The following is an 18,793-nucleotide window of genomic DNA, read 5'->3' as shown; positions in this document are numbered from 1 at the left end:
GTAATTACTTAATAAATACTAATAAGCAATTACTTAAAGTAATTATAATAATTACTTTATTACGTAATTACTACTTCTTATTTATATATAACTTATTTATAATTCTTTTATTTTATAGGAGTTATTTTATATTTTTATATTTTTATATATATAATATACTATAGCTATTATAAGTTTATAGAGCGGGTCTTAGTCTTAGTTATATATATTAAGTTATAATAGTTATTATTAAAGTTTAAGAAGAGAATAAGTAGCTATTACGTTATTATTTAAACTTTAAATATAATTAATATAATTATAACCCTAGTTTTAAAGCTTTTATATATTTTTTATTTATTTTTTATATTCTATTTTTATTAGCTTCTCGGGCAGTTCTTAATATTAACTATATAGTATTAATATACGGTATTAATAAATACTTATACTACCTTAATAAACTTTATATACTTTTTATATAAGAATTAATATACCGGCGTTATAAATTAATATACTAGCGTCGCTCTTATATTAGCGTTACTATTTTATTTTTTAATTAATTTAAAAAAGAATTGTTAATATAGTTAGATTTTATTAAATATTTATAAAGTATCTTAAGCCTTTATTCCTTTACTCTCTTTATACTTAGGTTATATTATTAAGCCTTAAAATCTAATTTATAATATTTATTTATAATAGCTTTTATAATTAGAATTAGAAACGTTCCCTAAGGCTAATTTTAAAATAATATCCTTACTAAGAGACTTCCCTTTTTATAAAAATAACTATTAATTAATTACGGCCTCTTATTATTATTTAGCTAATTATTATTATCTCCTTTTTTAAAAAGTAGCCGCCCTAATATTAACTAATTTTATAAAGTTAATAATTTTAAAAAATAGTACGACCTTATTACCGAGCTCTTAATTAATATATTATAAAATACGTAACTTCTTATAAACGATTATTTTAATATAGAACTTATATTATATTTTATTTACTATTTTCCTAAGGGAATAATAAAAACTTAATAAATTACCCTCTTACGACTTTTTTTAAAATATAACCCCTCTTTTCTTAGTAAATAGTCTTAATAACCCTCCTATTTTATAATAAAGTATTTTAATAATACTTTTTAACTTATTAAATAAGTTATTAAAATTAATTAATAATTAATAATAGTACTACTTTAATAATAAGAATATATTTATTAATAATAATAAATATAGGGTCCCTAAGTTAACTTATTACCCTATTTACTTTTAAAACTATTTTTTATTTAAAATAAAGCGTTTTTTTAAATTATAGTTTTTTATTATATTTTAAATAATTAATCTTCCTCTCTTTTTATAACCGAAATTCTAAACTTATTAATTCTTAGTAATTTAAAGTAAATTTATAATACCCTCTTTAACTAAGTTAATAATTTTATAAAAGCTAATAAATTTAGTATTATAAAGTAAAATAAGTATAAAGCTCGAGGCTAAATTATTTAATATACTTTTTAATATAATCGTTTTAATAAGCCTAGGTTTATATAAAGCACTAGTATTTAATAATATAAGTTTTATAAATATAATTATAAATAATAAATTATTACTAAAGCTTAAGAAGAGGATAAGTAGTTATTACGTTATTATTTAAACCCTTAGTATAATTAGTATAATTATAGCCCTAATTTTAAAACCTTTACGTATTTTTTATATTATAAGCTTATTAAAATAGTTAAGGATATTATTAAAATTATAAGCCGACGAGTTAAAATTTAGGCTCATAATATACGTATTATTATTTAAAAGTAGTTTTTAAAGTCCTTATTTACTTAGCGAGATATTTATAATACTAAAGCTCGTATAAACTAAAAAAAAACTAGCTAAATACTTACTAACTATAGCGTTAATTAAGCTATTTAATAAATAAGATATCTTATATATAATAAAATAAGTAAATAACGAGCTAAACCGCTTTATTAGTCTTATTTAGACCTTTTTTTATTATTTTTAAATATAGAAGCGATTCCCTAAGGTAATTAGCTTTAATAATATTTATAATACTAATCGTTTTAAGCTCCCTTTTTTTAAAATTATTAAGTAAACCTATTTTAAATCTATTTATAATACCGCGTTTAGCCTTATTAATAACGAGAGACAAAAGGGTTTTTAGTTTTTTTTAATAAGTATTTACTAATTTATAAACTAATACTTAGTCCGTTACCCTGTTATTATTATTATAAATTATAATAAATAAATAAAAGCTATACTAAACGAGTAGTTCCCGGATATTTAATAATAACTCTATATTTACTATATTAACTTTAATATTATACTTAGGGCTAAATAAAAATAGGTTAAGGACCGTAGTTATAATAATAATAATAATAGGTTTAATAACGAGGGATATTAGTTATTAATATAAATAATAGCTATATTAAATAATAAAAATAAGGTTTATATTAATATACTTATTAATAAGCTCCCCCTTTATATATATCGTAAGGTTTTTATAATATAAAAGCTTATTATTTTTATTAAAACTAAATATATTTTTAAAAAAGCTTAAACTAAGTTTTATAAAGAGTTTAATAACTAATACTTAATCCTCTAGTATTTCTATATAATATACTTATTTTTAAAAGTATAATAAGCCCGTTATTTTATTTAAAATTACTAAAATTTTAGTACTCGCGTTATTTTTAATACTAAGTTAAATAATAATAATATTAAGGGTTATTTTTTAAATAGTTTTAGTTATTTATATTAGCTTATTAACGTTATATAAGATATAATTAGTAATTAGGAACTACGTTTTTACTAAGCTTATATAAAAAACGGGGTATTTATAAGCTAAGAGTATATAAGTACTCGCTTTAAATACTTAAGTAAACTTTAAATAATACCTTTTTTAAAATATTTTACTTCAATTAGGATATAAGGCTAGTTTATAAAAAATATAATACTATTTGATAAGAGGCTATTTTTAAACTCCTTCGGATTTTATAATTTAAATTATATCATTTTAATTAAGCTAAGTATTTTATATTATTATAAGATTTATTTTAAAATATTAAATTTAGCTATTTTTAATAAGTAAGAGGTATATTCTTAATAGCGTTTTTAAAAAACGTTTTTTTTAGATCTATATTACTAAATCCTTAATTTTAAAATTATTATATCCCTTTATAATAAATTAAAGAATATAATATAGCCTATTCTATTATAATTAGCTTTATTTAAAAAAGGTTAATTAGCTAGTTAAGCTTATACTATTTATAATAACTAAAGTATAAATAATAAAAAATAAAGCTACTTATTTAAAAATAAAAATAAGTCGACGCTAACTAAGTTTATGAAAAAAATAATTTAACTAAGTTAAAGTTAGATATTAAGCTTATTTTAGTAATAAATAAGGAGCTAGTTTAGCGTTCTTAATAAAAAGAGAATAATAAAGAATTATATAAATAAATAGCTAATATAGCTTAGTATTTAAAAAAAATAGAGCTAATAAAAAGTAGTTTATAATAATAATAAATTATTATAATTATATTAAAAGAGGTAGTTAAGTAAATCTTATTATAATTTATTTTTTATATATTTTAAGTATATAATAAAAAAAAGCCTTATTTATTTAAAATTTATAAAAGCTTATATTACTAACTAATTCAAAATTTATAAATCTTAAATAAGTAATATAATAGTTCTAAATAAGTATATAGGTTATAATAGTATTTTTATTTTTAAAAATCTTAAACTAGAGCTTAAGTTGAAGAGGATAATAAGAATAGTTATATTAATATAGTTACTTTTACTATTTTTATAAAGAGGTACTATTTTTTTAAACTAATTAAAAAATAAAATAGTAATACTAATATAAGAGCGACGCTAGTATATTAATTTATAATACCGGTTTATTAATTCCTTTTTATATTATAAACTTATTAAAATAGTTAAGGATATTATTAAAACTATAAGCTTATAAGTTAGGATTTAGGCTCGTAATATTCGTATTATTATTTAAAAATAGTTTTAAAATCTTTATTTACTTAATAAAATATTTATAACGCTAAGGCTTATATAAATTAAGAGAAACTAGCTAAATAATTATGAATTATAATATTAATTAACTATTAATAATAATAATATAATAAGACTTTATATATATATATTATTTATTATAATAATAAAAATATATATTATTATATAATATTAATATTATAATTATAAATAATTAGTAAATTATATTAAATATATAATTATATAATAAGCTTATAATTTATTAAAATAAGTTAATAATTTATCATTTCATTATTTATTAATTAATTTATATTTATAAATATTATAGAAATTCGAAAGATAGAAATATTTAAAAAGTATTTAAGATATATTAAGGAAATATCTAGGAAGCTTTTTAAAAATCTTTTAGAAATCTTTTAGAATTCTTTTAGAATTTTTTAAAAAAGTTTTAGGAAATATTTACGATTAATATATTATTTACTTAGTATTTATAGCCTTAACTTCTATTTATATATTTACTACGAATATTTATTTATAATATTACGGCATTCTTAATTTATATAATACTATTTTAAAGAAGTAAATAAAATACTTTTATTTTAATAAACACTTTTTTTCTAAACTTCCCTAGACTAATTATTCCCTATTATCCCTTAACCCTTAATTATACTTTTTACTTATTTATATTCTTAATAAAAATTTAAGTAGAAGTAGTGGGGTTAATTTAAAAATCCGTTTTATTATTATTAGAATTATTAACGGGGGTAAACTAGACCGGCTTATTTTTAATTACTTTATTATTTTAGCCCATTTATTTAGAGGTTTTAAAAAAATTTAAAAATAATTAATATTAAGTATAATAATATATAAGTATTAATAAAGTAACGTATTAAAAATATCCTTGTTTAGTATAAGTTTAGGGTAATAATACTTATAAAATACTAAATAAGTCGGCTTATATATATTAAGAAGAGGGTAAGTTATAAAATCTAGTTAAAAAGAGCGTTAATTAAAAAATAAGTTATACTTATTATAACTAATAATATTTTATAACTAATAATATTTTATAACTAATAATATTTTATAATTTATAAACTTTATAGCTCTTTTTAAGGCTAAGCTTAACGTTTATTTTTATCCGGGCGACGTCTTATTAAAAATAATTAGTTTTATAAACTAAAAATATTTTAGAAATATTTTTATTTATAATACTGTCCTTTTTAAAAGGGATAGTAAATAACGCTTTATTATGTATAATAGCCTTAGGCTTTTAAAAAATATCTAGGGGCGTATCCTAGCCCTTTATAAATAATATTATTCTAGTATAATATTTTATAAAAGATTATTAATAAAGCTAAAAATATTAATATAAAATAAAAAGTAACTTATAAATAACCTCGAGGTTAATAATAGTAAAGAGGGATTTTTTATAAAAAATCGTAAAATCGATATAATAACCCTTTTTAAAGTACTTTTTAAGTATATTAAAAGATAATTAGTAATAATTATTAAGGTAAAAGCTATTAACCTCTAAATAATAGTAATAAAGTTCTCTTAATAATAAGATTACTTGACCTTATTATTATAAAAATAAGTAAATAAATCGCGTATTTAATTATAATAATAAAAATAAAACTTATATTATTAGTTTTAAATATAAAAAGATTTTTAGGCCGGCCCCTCTTATTATTAATATAAGACTTAAAGCTATTACTATTATAATAGTAAAAAAGTATTATAAAATTAATTCGGAAATATTTTTAATTAATTATTAATAAATTTTAAGTATAATAATAAGTTTTATAATAAAAATTTCTAATAAAAATCGTAATAAAGGGTAAAAGTTTAAAAAAAGGGATACGAAAATTTAAAAAAAGGTACGTAATTTAATTAAAATAAAATAAAAGTATAAATTAAAATTATTTTTTATAAAGCGGACCTTAATTAAATAATAGTACCCTAATTAGCTATAATTTATTTTTAAAATATTTCTAACCCGAGTACTTTAAAAAAAAAAAAAAAAAAGTCTAATTAGTTAAATTTAGCCGGGATTTACTAATATCTAAGTACTTATTATTATATACGGAACTCTTACTTTAACTAGGGGGGGTTATTATTAGTTTATATATAGACTCGTCTGCGCCGCACGTACCCTTGATTCTTTGCGAACGACGTCGCGCGAGCGTGTACTCCGAGAAAGGCGTGCTCCCGTCGGCAGTCTTAGTTAGTCGTCTTGGTTGGTCTACTGGGGCTTTTTTTTCTACGAATACTTCGTTAGGCGAAGGTTCGTGGTTTCGCACTGCCCTCGGGAGGTTCCCCCCCCCCCTCCTTTTCTGTGCATCCCGAGTGTGCCATCGTATTGCTGCAAGAGTTATTCAAGTCTCCAAGCTTAGTAGTAGTAGACATGAAGCATGGTACTTGCTTCGAGTTAAACACCCACGGTGATGCTACACAGCATCTGGAGGTTGTGGGACTCGAAGAGAGATGAATTCAGACGAGCAGATGCGAGGAGTGGGATACGTTAACTCCATACCGCGTTCGAGAAAGTACTTGTCCTCTTTGCCCGCGGAAGTGTGAAGCCCCCCTCCAACCTCCAAATCGAAGGCAAATGCTTGTCGCATCTTGACGGCTTCGCACGCGCGCATAACGCATCACAGAAAGAGAACAATTCCCGAGTCCAGACCGCTGGGTCTTCAAGCGAGGCGCAATGATTTGAGAGGGCCACCGGACGACCAGTGTCATCCGCCCCGTCGGTAAACAGGGACGATAAGGACGGTAAGACCGGACCTGACGTCGTGGTGAAGGGGCCGTGCGGCCTTCTCTATCCCTCTTTCTTTCTCTCTGTCTCCCAGACCTGTGCTTCCAGAAGTTCCGATTCCATCCAAGAGAGACGTCAAACAAGTCATCGTCGTCAAGAGAAGTCCTCATCATTTGGGGAAACCTGGTCAAGAGCCCAGCGTTTGACTAGTTTTCACAATCATGACGCGGCAGAGACGCGGCAGCGGCAGCTTATGCGGGAACTAACGAGTGTTGGTATCCAATAGTGTATTGATATTAACTTTAGTGTATATTTTAAAGAGAGAAAGATGGCGAGTTTTCCAGGAGGGAAGAAAAGGGGGCTTGCTTTGACAAGCAAAGCAAGCCACGAGGACGACTCTTCTGTGCTAAACACTCAGATCAAGAAGTCAACATGAATCTTCTATCAACCCCCCTCCCGCCTCTTCGACCAAAAACTGCATATTTTCAATGGAGTCTTGACCTTACACGGCCCTTTCAGGCATACGCCGGAGGCTCAGCAGCGGCCATCTGCCTCTTGCGCGCCGCGTTGATGGCCTTCAACTTGGCCGTGCCGAGACCAGCAACACCGTTCTCCTGGTTGTCACCCAGCCACGGCTTCTTGGAATCACCCAGCATGCTGCCCGCGAGGAAGTACGCGACCTGGCCGAGGATGATGAGCACAAAGGCGATGGGGTACATCCAGTGGATGGAGTAGCCAAAGACGTTGACGCCGATGATGATGCCCCAAAAGTTGCCCGTCAGCAGCGAAATGTTGTAGAACGCGGCGCTGGCCATGCGCAGCAGCAGCGGCACCAGGCTGTAGAAGAGGCAGAGCGCAAAGGTGTAGCCGAGGAGGTAGCCGATGGCGGGGCCGTTCCAGGTGGCCTCGCGGAAGGACTCGCGGTCAAAGATGGCGGCCTGGACGCCGTTGATGCACATGCCCCACATGCCCATGAAGGAGAGAACCTCGTAGACGGGCCGGCGGCTAACGAACCACTCCTCTGCGACATTGGTCACACCGTACAGGGTCGCGCCGAGGAGGGCGAATAGGTCGCCCTTAACCATGTCGATTCCGGGACCGCCGTTGGAGCCGGTGATGTGGTCGCTGGCCAAGAGGACACCGCAGCCGCCGATGGCGACGATGATGCCGACGATCTGGAAGACCTTGTAGCGGACGCGAAGGAGGAAGAACGAGAGGATGATAACGACGACGATGGCCCAGAAGTTGAGGAGCTGGGCCGAGAGGATGTTGGTGTAGCGGTAGGCCAGGACGGTGAAGTAGTTGCCCTCGACATCGAGGAAAGAGAGGATGAAGTACTTCCAGCCGTCGCGGAGGAGGAGCTTGCCCCACTTCTTGAAGCCGTACTTGTAGATGGTGACGGGGAAGTAGATGAGGAACAACAAGATGTAGTTGAAGACGGTCTGGAAAGCCGGGATCGAGACTCCGTTGTTAGCGAGGAAGGAGGTGAAGGTGTTCGTCGAGGTGATGCACAAGGCGAGGATCTGGCCGATGATGAGGACGATCCAGAAGTCGACGGTGGTGAAGTAGCTCCACCAGTGCACCTTCCTGGCCTCGATATCGTGCAGACCCTGGCCTACGAGCTCGGACTCGTCGTGGCCGGCGGTGATCTGTGTTGTGGTCACCGGGGCGGTGTTGAGGTTCTTGGTGGTGTCGTCGTCGGCGGCCATGGTGGGCAACGGTGCGTAGGCGTGACCGGGGTCGGTGTTGGTTTCTGTAGTCCTAGTGAAAGGGAAGCGCGGTAGCGACAGAATGGACTCGAAGCGACGGGATGCGATGCTAGGCATACAGCGATCTGGGGTGAGGTTAGTCGTCTGTTGCCTTTGTCCCGCGAAAATGTGGTTGGGATTCATCTTGTTTGCTGAATTCATTCTACATACCTTGGTGCGCACAAGAGGGTATTCGGACGATATATCGTCTGCGCGGAACGATCTCAACTCTTGGTCGAGTTTCGTTGTCGCGATGTGTGGTTATTGATATGGATTTGTAAAGATATTAACTGCTCTGGTCTTTCTCGTCCCCTGGCAGCAAGCGCAAAGACTCAAGTCGCTCGCTGTTTTGTCTATCTTACGATAGCACGGCACATGGACGATGCGCCGGGAATCGGTATGCGAAGAAGTTGGCCGAGGCGGCGCGCAACATATGATGATCGTCGGAGGGGTTCGAAGCGGTTTGCTGGTGCCTTTTGGTCAGGCAGCGCGTGATGTAGTCGATTTGGTACCGGCGCAAAACTTTGTTTCGAGCTTTCGCAACAGAGGGAAGGGGAAAGAGAAGGAGGAGGAAGAATGCGACAAGAGGGTTGGGATTTTATCGCGGCAACATCCCAGTCGGTAGAGAACCAACAGCCCAGCAGAAAAGAAAAAAAACTTCAGCTGCACTATCGCCCTAGGGAAGGTGGTGGTGGTCGGGATGCAGTGGTGGGGAGCTATCGCAGTCGCCACAAGCCTTGAGAGGGGGCCACGGGGGTGGGAGGGCCCGCCAGTTTCCTTCTTCATGTGACGCTCCCGCTCGCCTGAGTGGTCCGGCTCCTACAAGAACCACTGCGACAGCCGCACCGCAACCGGCCCAACGTGGCGGGACCGGCCGATTTTCAACCATTTTCCCACCCAGCGGGCCACCGCCTTCCCTCCCAGTGGACGGCGCGCCGGCCAAGACGTCCTTTTTGGGGGGTCCTGATCCCCGTCCGTCAGCGCACTTGCCCGGGATCCAGGTTGCACATGGCCCGTGTTGGCGTGCTTTTTGGGTGCGGTGGTGGGGTACTACAGTGGGCGGCAACCGCGGGCTCGGCGGCGGGGTCTCTCCAACTCTGTACTTGAATCCTTCGGGAGCTCTGCGCATCAACCTCTCAAGTTCTTCTCTCCAACGTAGATCAAGAATACCTACAAACAGCGATGGCAGGACTCATTCATGCCTGAAATATCGACCGTTTGAAATTGACGTACCAGAGCCTGGGGGCTCTAGCAAATACGATACTTCCTGGCTTCCAATTTGATACACCATGGCCTCTCTGTTTCGAGAAATTTACTTGGACTCATCTTTCAGCGCTTGATAGTCTTTTGCCATGCCGAATCTTTCAAGCATACGAATGGTGCGAGGATTCTGGTCTCTGCTAGGTAAAGGGGATAGTACTTTGTGGACTGCCCTAAGCATCTACACAAGTACTCAGAGCGTAACAACTGACGAAACTACATAATTGTAACTTCGTGAGCTGCACAGGGATATATACCTGCTACCCCATTCTAGTGTTATTTCTCAGATATCTACCTCTTGCGTTGATCGCCTTCCTACACGCTGCCACTTGAACGCAAAAGCCCACAACATGGTAAAGTGCGTAGAATCCAAAGCTGATTTGCACGAGAATGGCTGCTAGTCCGTCGCCCCATCCCTTGCTTGGCACACCAGCTACATACTGAATGCTTATGACATAGGAGCAGTTGATTCCCAGTGCCCAGATCCAATACATCAATCTTCGGCTGATGCGATGCGTGGTGTTATGCGGCGTCTCGACCCACTCGTCAACTGCGAGCCCCGTCAAGATGACCGAGTGACATGCAACAGGATAGGTAGCAAGTATCAAGTAAAACATGCCGCCCTTGATTTGGAAGAGGTAGACTAAAATGTCTGCCACTTTCCCGTCTGTTTCTGGAATGTATTTTCCTTCCGATGTATAAGTCCAATCTCCAGGAACCATGAAAGCATCGGTGGCAAACCAAAAGAGGAAGAAGACATGCGTCCAAATCGTCATAAAGCTAGAAGTCATGCAAGGCGGCATCCAATCAGTCTCGATATAATAGTCTCCCAATAAAATATTGCGGCCATTGATACGGCGGTTCTGATTAGTCGATGCCTCGATATTTGTTGCGTCGGGACGGCTCGGCTCATGGTGATTCTGTCTTTGGGCAGCCATTGCCCTATCGCGCATCGCCATACTTGTCAATTCCAAGGTGTCTTCTTGAGAATTTCGACGACGTCTATGTCCACTGGAAGTATTCTCAAGCACTGTATCTGATACCTCGGGTCGTTCAATTAATAGGTTTGCTCCAGCGGTCATCTCAGCCGAAGTGAAGGTTCCGAGCAGGGCAACGAGGGGCGCAGCCAGGAGCAGAACAGGCAGAAGCTGGCCGAACTCCCATCTTGTGCTGGGCTTTTTTCCCTCTTCCTCTCGAATATACCATTGCTCGTCGTTATATGCTGTCAGAACTTTGGAGGTTCCCCAGAGAAGAATTGCTAGTAACCAGCTAAGCTGTACAAGAGTCAGCCAAGTACAGGAAACATGACATTGAACTTACTTCTCCGAGCATGGAATTGAAAAGCTCGAAATGTGCCGACACGACTAGAAGAGTCGCAAGTACAGGTCTCACCACCAAATGCCGCCATGCATCAGAGATAATTTGATCGAGGTACTGTCTTCTACTGGCCTGTCTCTCATGGTTTGGAACCAAATTTTCCAGCTTCGTGAAGCAGTCAAGCGCGTAGTTGCTTACTGGCAAGGTGAACCTCCGATAGATTGTGCTAGAAGCACGACCTGACAGTTTGACTGCCCTCGAAGCAAACCCGAAGAGGAGTAGGACTGTTGAGATAACCATTTCTTGCAATGCAGACGATTTCCCCAACCGACGGCAATCGAAGCCCTCGAGATAAGAGGGGAAATCTCGTAGACAGTTTGACTGTTGTTCTGATTCATTGTATAATTTGTAGCAAAATTCAGTGCAATTCCTCCTGAAACTCTCTCGATAGAGTTGTTCTCCACAAGCCAGGTTGAAGAAGCATGCCGCAGGCGATTTGGCTAAAGCTGCAGTTGGCTGAGGATCAGTAGAGTCAGCCCGTGACGATTTCCAGTTGAAGAAACCGGATGGGATCATGGCCACTATGAGAATGGATAACAGGGTAAGCATAGGGTGATTCGCAATGATCTTTCCAATGGGCGTGTCTGGAAATACCTCCTCAGGACCGTCAGACCAGACAAATGGGTGACACTGGAAAACCAAGCCAGGTAGGTGATGATCTGCCAATGGAGAGCCGATAGGTGTTCGTCCAAGCATATGAATCCGCCGATGAGAATGCTCATTCCTGTGATCATTTGCACATCGCAAACGGCGATTATGCACTGAACGCAACAGGTTACATGACTGTCTTGTTTTCTCTTAAGATTCAAAGAGGACACTCGGCGACTCACCATATCGAAACAATGCCTGACGCGCTTCGAGCGACTTTCGCTAGCGAGTGGGAGTGATGCTCCCGCAAAGATCAGAAGCCTTGCCACCCATGTTCTAACCAAAGCGAGAAGATTGACGTCGACCAGATTCGGTCTCAAATCGATGCAATCCCTAGAAATGTAGACATTTGTGCTGGGAGGCCCTGGGATATTCCCTGGTAGCCGTTCTAGACTCGTTGCTTGGCTTTGTCTCTCGCCATCACTCACCTGCTGCACCGGAGGGAGGTCTGAATCGTATGCTACGAAGTAGTGAACCACAAGGAGGAGGAACACAAGATATCCTGTTCCGACGAATCCAATAAGGACCTGTGAAAAAGTTCTCAGTGATGTTCAGTGTCTTCTTCATTGAGGGCTTGAGCGATGGGCCCGAAAACTTACCCCCCGACCAGCTATATCACTGTTAGGCTCCCAGGCGCCAGGTGATGTGCAATTAAGCTTGGATGGACATAGAGATCTGGACATTCTCAAAATACGATCATCAACTCTCTCTATGGTTCACTATTTTCGACCAATAGTAATGCTATATTGAGCTTCATAAAATTGGAAACAACCACGGGCGAAACTTGTCCTTTTTATTTCAATGGCTGCTTGATCTCAGGGTGCGATGATTAAATAGCAATCCTGACGGCGATGCTGCAGGACTGAGACAATGGCTCCTTTGGATCGTCATGCACCCAAATGACAGGGAGGTCAGCTTCCCTTTCCATCTAGCGAATTAAGATCATTAGTTCTCTGGCAGGAAGTTGAGATATTGCCCAAAGGATCAGTTTGTATCACCGCGATGGCGGTCATGGCGGACTAGTTTAGATCAGGCTGGCCTATCGCTACCAGCCTGTGCCGCTGTGCATATCGTGAGCTGCATAGCGTTCTGCAAGCGCAACACCCACCCGGTTTGGAATCCGATCGAACGTAGGCAAAAACATAAACATACACACCGACTTTCAAGTCATATTGTACACGACAAGTCGCCTCAACTACCTATTTGAAGTGGTAAGTACAGTGGTGCGCGAAAAGGACGGCACCCATCGGGGTTAGCATCGGCTCCGGCTTTCGGCCCCACCAGGACAGCCGGCCTACCCCGGACCATGAGGCCTAACCCCCGAAGCTCTGAAAGTCAAGCTGGTTCTCAGGTAGAAGGTTACCAAAGGCTCCTTTGAATATGCATGTAGGATTCCGATCAAGTTTTGTGCGGGGAACCGCTAGAGTCGATAATTCACGGTGGGCAGGTAGTCACGGGCTCGGTGATTAGAGACTCTTCATTTCTCGAATCCTTCCCAAGCTCTGTAACTTCCTTCATAAGCTAGGTTATCTGTATACTTCGAGCATCCCCGAATGTGGACGTTCAAAGGGACTTTGCTGAGCAATTCTTGGCAGAGACGTTTCAGTCATCGCCAACCGTCAAAGGGTGAGCTTTTCTGGGCGTCGATACCCGATGCACGGTAGAGTCAAGCTGGCGTTCGATGCTGATATGTCGGGGTGGTGGTGGGACTTCTGGATTTTATGCGACGAAGTAATGTGCCAGGATGAGAGCAAAGACAATGTACGCTGTTCCAACAAAGCCTACAATCACCTGGGTAATGCTTAGTGACATTAGACAGAATCTTCTCGCGAGGAATTGCAAACGCAAACGCAAACGCTGATGTAATACTCGTCGACGTTCAGACTTACCCCAGTTCCTGGTGCATCGCTAATCTGCTCTTCGCTCTTATCGCGTGTGCAATTGAGACCTACAGGACACCCATTAAGCTCCATAGTAGGAAGAAATGGAATCAGTAGAGTAGTGTGAAAATATGGGATGGGTTATCTAGTCTGTCGGCGCCTGCCAGCGAAGATTTGTGGGGCATGTAAGGCAATACCACGGGGGGGAGAAGATAACAAATAGCGGTAAGCTAGGTCACAGCTAATTGCAGAAGACTTTTGAATTCAGACTCTGATAGACCTGTGTTCGGGCTGACGTGGAAGATCACAAACTACACAATCTTCGAGTGTTGTGGCTCCTCGTTGCACCTGTACAGTCATCTACTTGCCAGTGACTCCCGGCCCAAGCCCATGCTCCCAGCATCTCCGTAGATTGCGTTGCGAATTCAAATCTTGCCACGGAAACTGCGCTATTGCTAGTCATGTCCTCTCAAGGGAAGTGAGCAAGGCTGACAACTTTCGGGTGACGAATTCCAACCTGAGAGACACCTTTATCAACTTGGTAGGAGGCAGATCAATATCGATGCATTGAGAAACTTTGATGAGAAAGCGCGGCTTGTGACCATAGGTGCAGGTTGTTCGAACTAACCCGTCCCGACTCCCCATATCGGCGAGCAGCGACAACAATCTTTCATCGGCAGGCTTGAACCCGGCCCCACTCGGGGCCGAATCACAGTGCAGTCGGTCTAGCCACCCGATGGACTACTTCAACTACCGTTGCAATGACACTTGGGAAGTGGCACGAGAGTGGATGATGATCCCACGTTTCCTTGCCAACTTTTTAGTTAGAATAGCCTTTCTCAATTCATGCCCGGATAGTTACAACCAAGTTCATATTTGCCTTTCGTCAACACCGGTGTACATGACGTCGGATCAGATCGGTCGTGGAAAGGAAGTATCATCCTCAAGTAAATTGTATGTTACAAGCAGACAGGTCTTCTGACAACGCACTTGGTACTGCCCGAATCTTTGGACCATGAGTACTACCATCCGCAAGTACAACTTGGCAAGGCTTCCTTGCTTGGCGTACTCGGGCACAATTTTTGCCTGCCATCCTGTCGCTGTGGCTCAAAGTGATCGGAAAACCCCAAGCGTAAACCCTTTTTGAGATAGACAGAGGATAACATCAGTTATGGCGTCACCAACGAAACTTTTGCCTGTTACTTAAGCAGCGCTTAATTCCATCCGATCCCGGATCTGATTAGCCTTCCTCGTCAAAAAAGTCTAGATTGTCTCCTGCCGATTGTATATACTGAACGCGGAGCGAAAACAATGGCAGCGAATGAGAGGCAATTATGAGGGCGTAAGCGGATTGTTGATCTTGTGTATTTGGTATATTTGATTAAAAAGTATGTTATCCTGTGTCTTTACTAGACAGTTGCGCCAATAGCAACAAAACAGGTCATGGTCATGAACTTTTTCTTCCTAATTCTTCCGCCCATCCTCATTAAGTCTAGACGTCCAATTGTTTTAATTCATCCTACACATACAATTCCTATGGCGTAGTGTCATCTACACAGTATGTGCATACATGCTACCCCTTTCCAGGAGGCAGTCCCTTCCCATAACCATCGTCAAATGTCAACCCCTTTACAGAGCAGCAACGATACCAGCAATGGCAGCAAGGGCAAGACCGCCAACAGCGACACCGCCCTGGGGAGCAGCGTTGCCGGTGGAAGAAGCAGTAGCGCTCGCGCCGGTACCGGTGCCAGTGACAGCAGTGGAGGCAGTGCGGGAAGCAGAGAGGGTAGCGCTGCTGACGGAAGCAGTGGCGTTACGGGCAGAGGTGACGATGGCAGAGGCGGAAGACAGGGCAGCGCTGGCGCTGGCGCTGACGGAGGCGAGAGCAGAAGAGACGGCACCGGAGACGGAGGCAGAGACAGAGGCGGCAGCCGAGGAAGCAGCAGCGGAGGCGGAGGCGGAAGCGGAAGCCGCAGCAGAGGTAGCGCCGGGCTGGGCAGAGCCAGCGGTGGCAGCATAGGCGGCGCAAGCGGCGGCGGCGGCAGACTGGGCCTTGCCGAGGTCGGCAGAGTTGCAAGCGGCGAGCAGGCAGGAGGCGGCGACGGGGACGAGGGCCTCCTGCTTCTCCTTGGTGCACTGGCAGGCGGTGTCGGTCAGGGCGCAGCCAACCTTGGGGATGGCATCGGTAAGGCAGGGAATCTGAGGGGGAGGAATGTTAGTTCGGGGTCATAGGGATGGCAAAAGGATTGTGACGTACGGCGCAGGAGGGCTGGCCAGAGAAGTCCTGGGCGACGACAAGGCCGGCGGCAACGAGGGCGAGAGTGAACTTCATTGTGAACGTTGTGTGGTTGTTGTGAGTATTACACGGTATTAGGTTGATATATCGGGTAAGATATAGGACGTGACGAGGTAGACGACGTTGAGATTAGTGGACGTGAAGTTGAGCAAGACAGGAATCAAGAAGAGGCAATCAACGTCGACCCGAGAAGACGGGATGGGCCATAAATATGAGTCCAACGCACGCCGGCAAGCCACCACGTTCCTTCGGGGGAGACAGAGACAGGAGCGAGCGAGTGAGAGGGACCCCTGGCCCTGACTCTGAAGCTTTTCCCCTTCTGCCCTCTGCTCGCAAAAAGCTTATCCCAAATATCCGCACCGCGCAGCGGCGGGCGCGCGCGACGGCGGCGTCTCCAATATCCATTGGGGTGGACTGGTGGAGGGTGGAGGGTTACGTTAGCTCCGCTTGGGGAGGCGTTAGCTTTTCGCTTTTCTGCTGGGGCGACGCGACCTTGACTGGCGAGCAAGGGGGTGTGAACCTTGGGGCCGTCGAGCTACTGCGAAGAACACACACTGGGACTTGGGATCCTGGACCTGGACCCATTCGACCTACAACTAGACCCTAGGCTACGGACCGGGTTCTGGCCAGGAACATGCAACCATGATCTCTTTGGTCAATGGCAAGTTGGCTCCGGGTGGAAAAGGGTTGGCAGGGGCAGAAGAGACGGGGAATCAGCGTGATCATTCTCGAGCTGGGCGAGTGAACTGATTTGTGGCGCCGGTCATTGAGGTGACATCCAATTGACTCTTCTGGCTCCAATGGAACGTCAGCGAATTGCTGTTTGATGTAGGTATCCCTTTTTCGAGCTCATTCAAGCAACGGGCTGGCGCGCAAGGAGCTGGATTCTTTCGCGAGGTTGTCCACTATCCAGCTATCTTGCTGTCTAGCTATCTAGCTGATCCACGCTGTCTCGCGGTCCGTCCGTCCGTCTAACCAACTCACGCTTCAGCTCTCTAGCTCGTGTCCTGACTCTCGATTGCCCGTCGACCTTGGCTTAGCGTCCAGCCTCATGAAAAGTGTGACAGCCGAAAGACGACTACGAGACGGACGAAATACGGGCATCTGTGCGTTTTGATTGGATGGCAGGTGGCTTGAGCCCAACCAAGAACGCGTTGAGCCGGCTGGCTGTGCTGAGACAACCATCGGATTGTATCGAACTGCCTCGACTTGCCCATCATCTATCTGCCCTGTGGCGTCGGCACTTTTCCTTCCCATCAGTCCTGCTTTGCCCCCGGTGCCCCCTCGGAGATTCTGTCAGTCGGTGTGTCTGCTGCTATCACTTTCTTTAGCTGATCGGCCGCCGGGCAAGCTATCCGCACAGAGATGACTTAAGTTGTCAAGGCCCGACAAACCTGACGCGTCGCCGTCTTGGTAGTAGCACAAAGCACCCGAAAAGAGCGAGTTGATGGCCGGCCGGTTCTACGACCTGAGTGCCGGGCTGGCATGACATCGTGCGAGGTGACATGCGGGACCAGCAGACCAGGGGCCAGGGGCCAAGGGTTGGTCAGAATACCTACCTCACGGGGAAACCCAAACCAGAGAAACCAATGGCCGTTTTTGCCGTCCTGGTGACTTTGGTAAGGAAGGAAAAGAGAGAAAGGGCCCCACGGTAAACACCTGATTTGACCAATTTCATTAGAGTTTGTCACTGGCAATATGTTCCTTGCAGCAAAGAAACAATGAATTACTCTATTCTGCAGGTTGCCTAGGCGCCTTCTGGTAACTCTGTGGCCGAAGAGACTGGGATGCATACTGTAGAGTTTCTGATTAATTTTACTGAGAAGGAAAGAGAAAGGTTAGTTAGAAAGGCAAAGAAACATTGAACCTTCTAGACTTGCCTTATCAGGCGAGGGGTTTTCTTTACTCACTCAAACTCATCTCGGCTGGTTCATTCGTCAAGAAAGATGGCGCTGCCGCGATACCGCGATACCGCGCTGCTGAATGCTGGCACTCTGCCGCTCTCCACGCACATTCTGTAGCCGTTTCTCCTGACCGCCAACTTTGCCATGTGTTGCAACACGCAACCCGGCAGCGAGCCCGTGGAGTAAACACGAACGATATTAATAACAGCAAGCCAACTCCTCGACGACTTGGAAGCTTCCCCGACCTTCGGCTACCAAATAAAACGTGGAGTTCGCTTCGGTACCAACGTTCGGACCTCTTGCTCCTAGTCGCTGCTCGACTCACAAAAGGCTGTTTCTTGGAAATCTTCCTTGCGCTGCTATGCCGATCCCCGCAGGCAATAAACCCACTCGACACGAGCTCTGATCCCCGTCTTATTGTGCCCATGTTTGTGCCGTGCAACTCCCCGCAACGATTCTCTTGTGGCCCGAATATCAACAACCGATGAAGCGTTTCTTTGTTTTTCTTCCGGTAACTCTGAGCAATGTCCGACTTTCTCCACTATTCATATTCTTTGCTCATACGCGAAAGCTCGTCCCGTTTAAGGTCGCATCTAGCTGCCATGCTCACTCCCCGCCCGGCTGGTCATGTCTCGATGAAGCCCTCGATCGTGAACGCTCCGCAAGTCAGGGCTGGAAAGTCTCCGGTGGGTTGAATTGGGTTCGTTTTGTCCGGGGGTGGCGCTTGCATTCTTCAACTGCATGCGATAACCACTTGGACGGCCAAAGGTCGAAGACGCTGATGAGGAGGCGAGCATTCATCGAAGATCAAGAGCGCCGAAGTGAACTGGGAGAAAGGTTATTTCTACATTGTCTACATCTATTCTTACAACTTAGCAGCCCCGCGTGCTTGTACCATTCAACCAGAAACACTTTTCGGCTTCTTATCCGCGTGTC

The 18,793-nt window shown here is 41.2% G+C and overlaps 6 protein-coding genes across 6 annotated transcripts; 1 reads left to right on the top strand and 5 right to left on the bottom strand.

The window, feature by feature from the left end:
• Positions 1-1,986: 1,986 nt before the first annotated feature.
• On the top strand, positions 1,987-2,139 carry CLUP02_08711 (uncharacterized protein; the record flags this gene model as incomplete). The annotated part of the gene is made up of 2 exons (XM_049287695.1): positions 1,987-2,066; positions 2,097-2,139. Coding segments are annotated over 2 exons (123 nt in total), but the record flags the coding sequence as incomplete, so codon positions are not given.
• A 5,120-nt stretch (positions 2,140-7,259) lies between these two features.
• CLUP02_08710 (uncharacterized protein) lies at positions 7,260-8,570 on the bottom strand (the record flags this gene model as incomplete). Its single annotated transcript, XM_049287694.1, has 1 exon — positions 7,260-8,570. The coding sequence occupies one exon, from the start codon at positions 8,568-8,570 to the stop codon at positions 7,260-7,262; it is 1,311 nt and encodes a 436-aa protein (XP_049144837.1).
• A 1,251-nt stretch (positions 8,571-9,821) lies between these two features.
• Positions 9,822-12,460, bottom strand: CLUP02_08709 (uncharacterized protein; the record flags this gene model as incomplete). Its single annotated transcript, XM_049287693.1, has 6 exons — positions 9,822-9,933; positions 10,017-11,026; positions 11,073-11,726; positions 11,759-11,890; positions 11,960-12,304; positions 12,377-12,460. 6 exons carry the CDS (start codon positions 12,458-12,460, stop codon positions 9,822-9,824), a joined length of 2,337 nt encoding a protein of 778 aa, XP_049144836.1.
• A 2,826-nt stretch (positions 12,461-15,286) lies between these two features.
• On the bottom strand, positions 15,287-15,989 carry CLUP02_08708 (uncharacterized protein; the record flags this gene model as incomplete). The annotated part of the gene is made up of 2 exons (XM_049287692.1): positions 15,287-15,856; positions 15,915-15,989. The coding sequence occupies 2 exons, from the start codon at positions 15,987-15,989 to the stop codon at positions 15,287-15,289; spliced, it is 645 nt and encodes a 214-aa protein (XP_049144835.1).
• A 124-nt stretch (positions 15,990-16,113) lies between these two features.
• CLUP02_08707 (uncharacterized protein) lies at positions 16,114-17,746 on the bottom strand (the record flags this gene model as incomplete). Its single annotated transcript, XM_049287691.1, has 5 exons — positions 16,114-16,488; positions 16,566-16,744; positions 16,938-16,988; positions 17,045-17,246; positions 17,348-17,746. The coding sequence occupies 5 exons, from the start codon at positions 17,744-17,746 to the stop codon at positions 16,114-16,116; spliced, it is 1,206 nt and encodes a 401-aa protein (XP_049144834.1).
• Positions 17,747-18,450: 704 nt separating this feature from the next.
• CLUP02_08706 (uncharacterized protein) lies at positions 18,451-18,654 on the bottom strand (the record flags this gene model as incomplete). Its single annotated transcript, XM_049287690.1, has 1 exon — positions 18,451-18,654. One exon carries the CDS (start codon positions 18,652-18,654, stop codon positions 18,451-18,453), a length of 204 nt encoding a protein of 67 aa, XP_049144833.1.
• Positions 18,655-18,793: the final 139 nt, after the last annotated feature.

Source organism: Colletotrichum lupini, chromosome 4 (genome assembly GCF_023278565.1).
Source record: "Colletotrichum lupini chromosome 4, complete sequence".
Classification (NCBI taxonomy): Eukaryota; Fungi; Ascomycota; class Sordariomycetes; order Glomerellales; family Glomerellaceae; genus Colletotrichum; species Colletotrichum lupini.
Note: the sequence above shows the minus strand (reverse complement) of the source record. Positions and strands in the feature narration are given on the sequence as shown.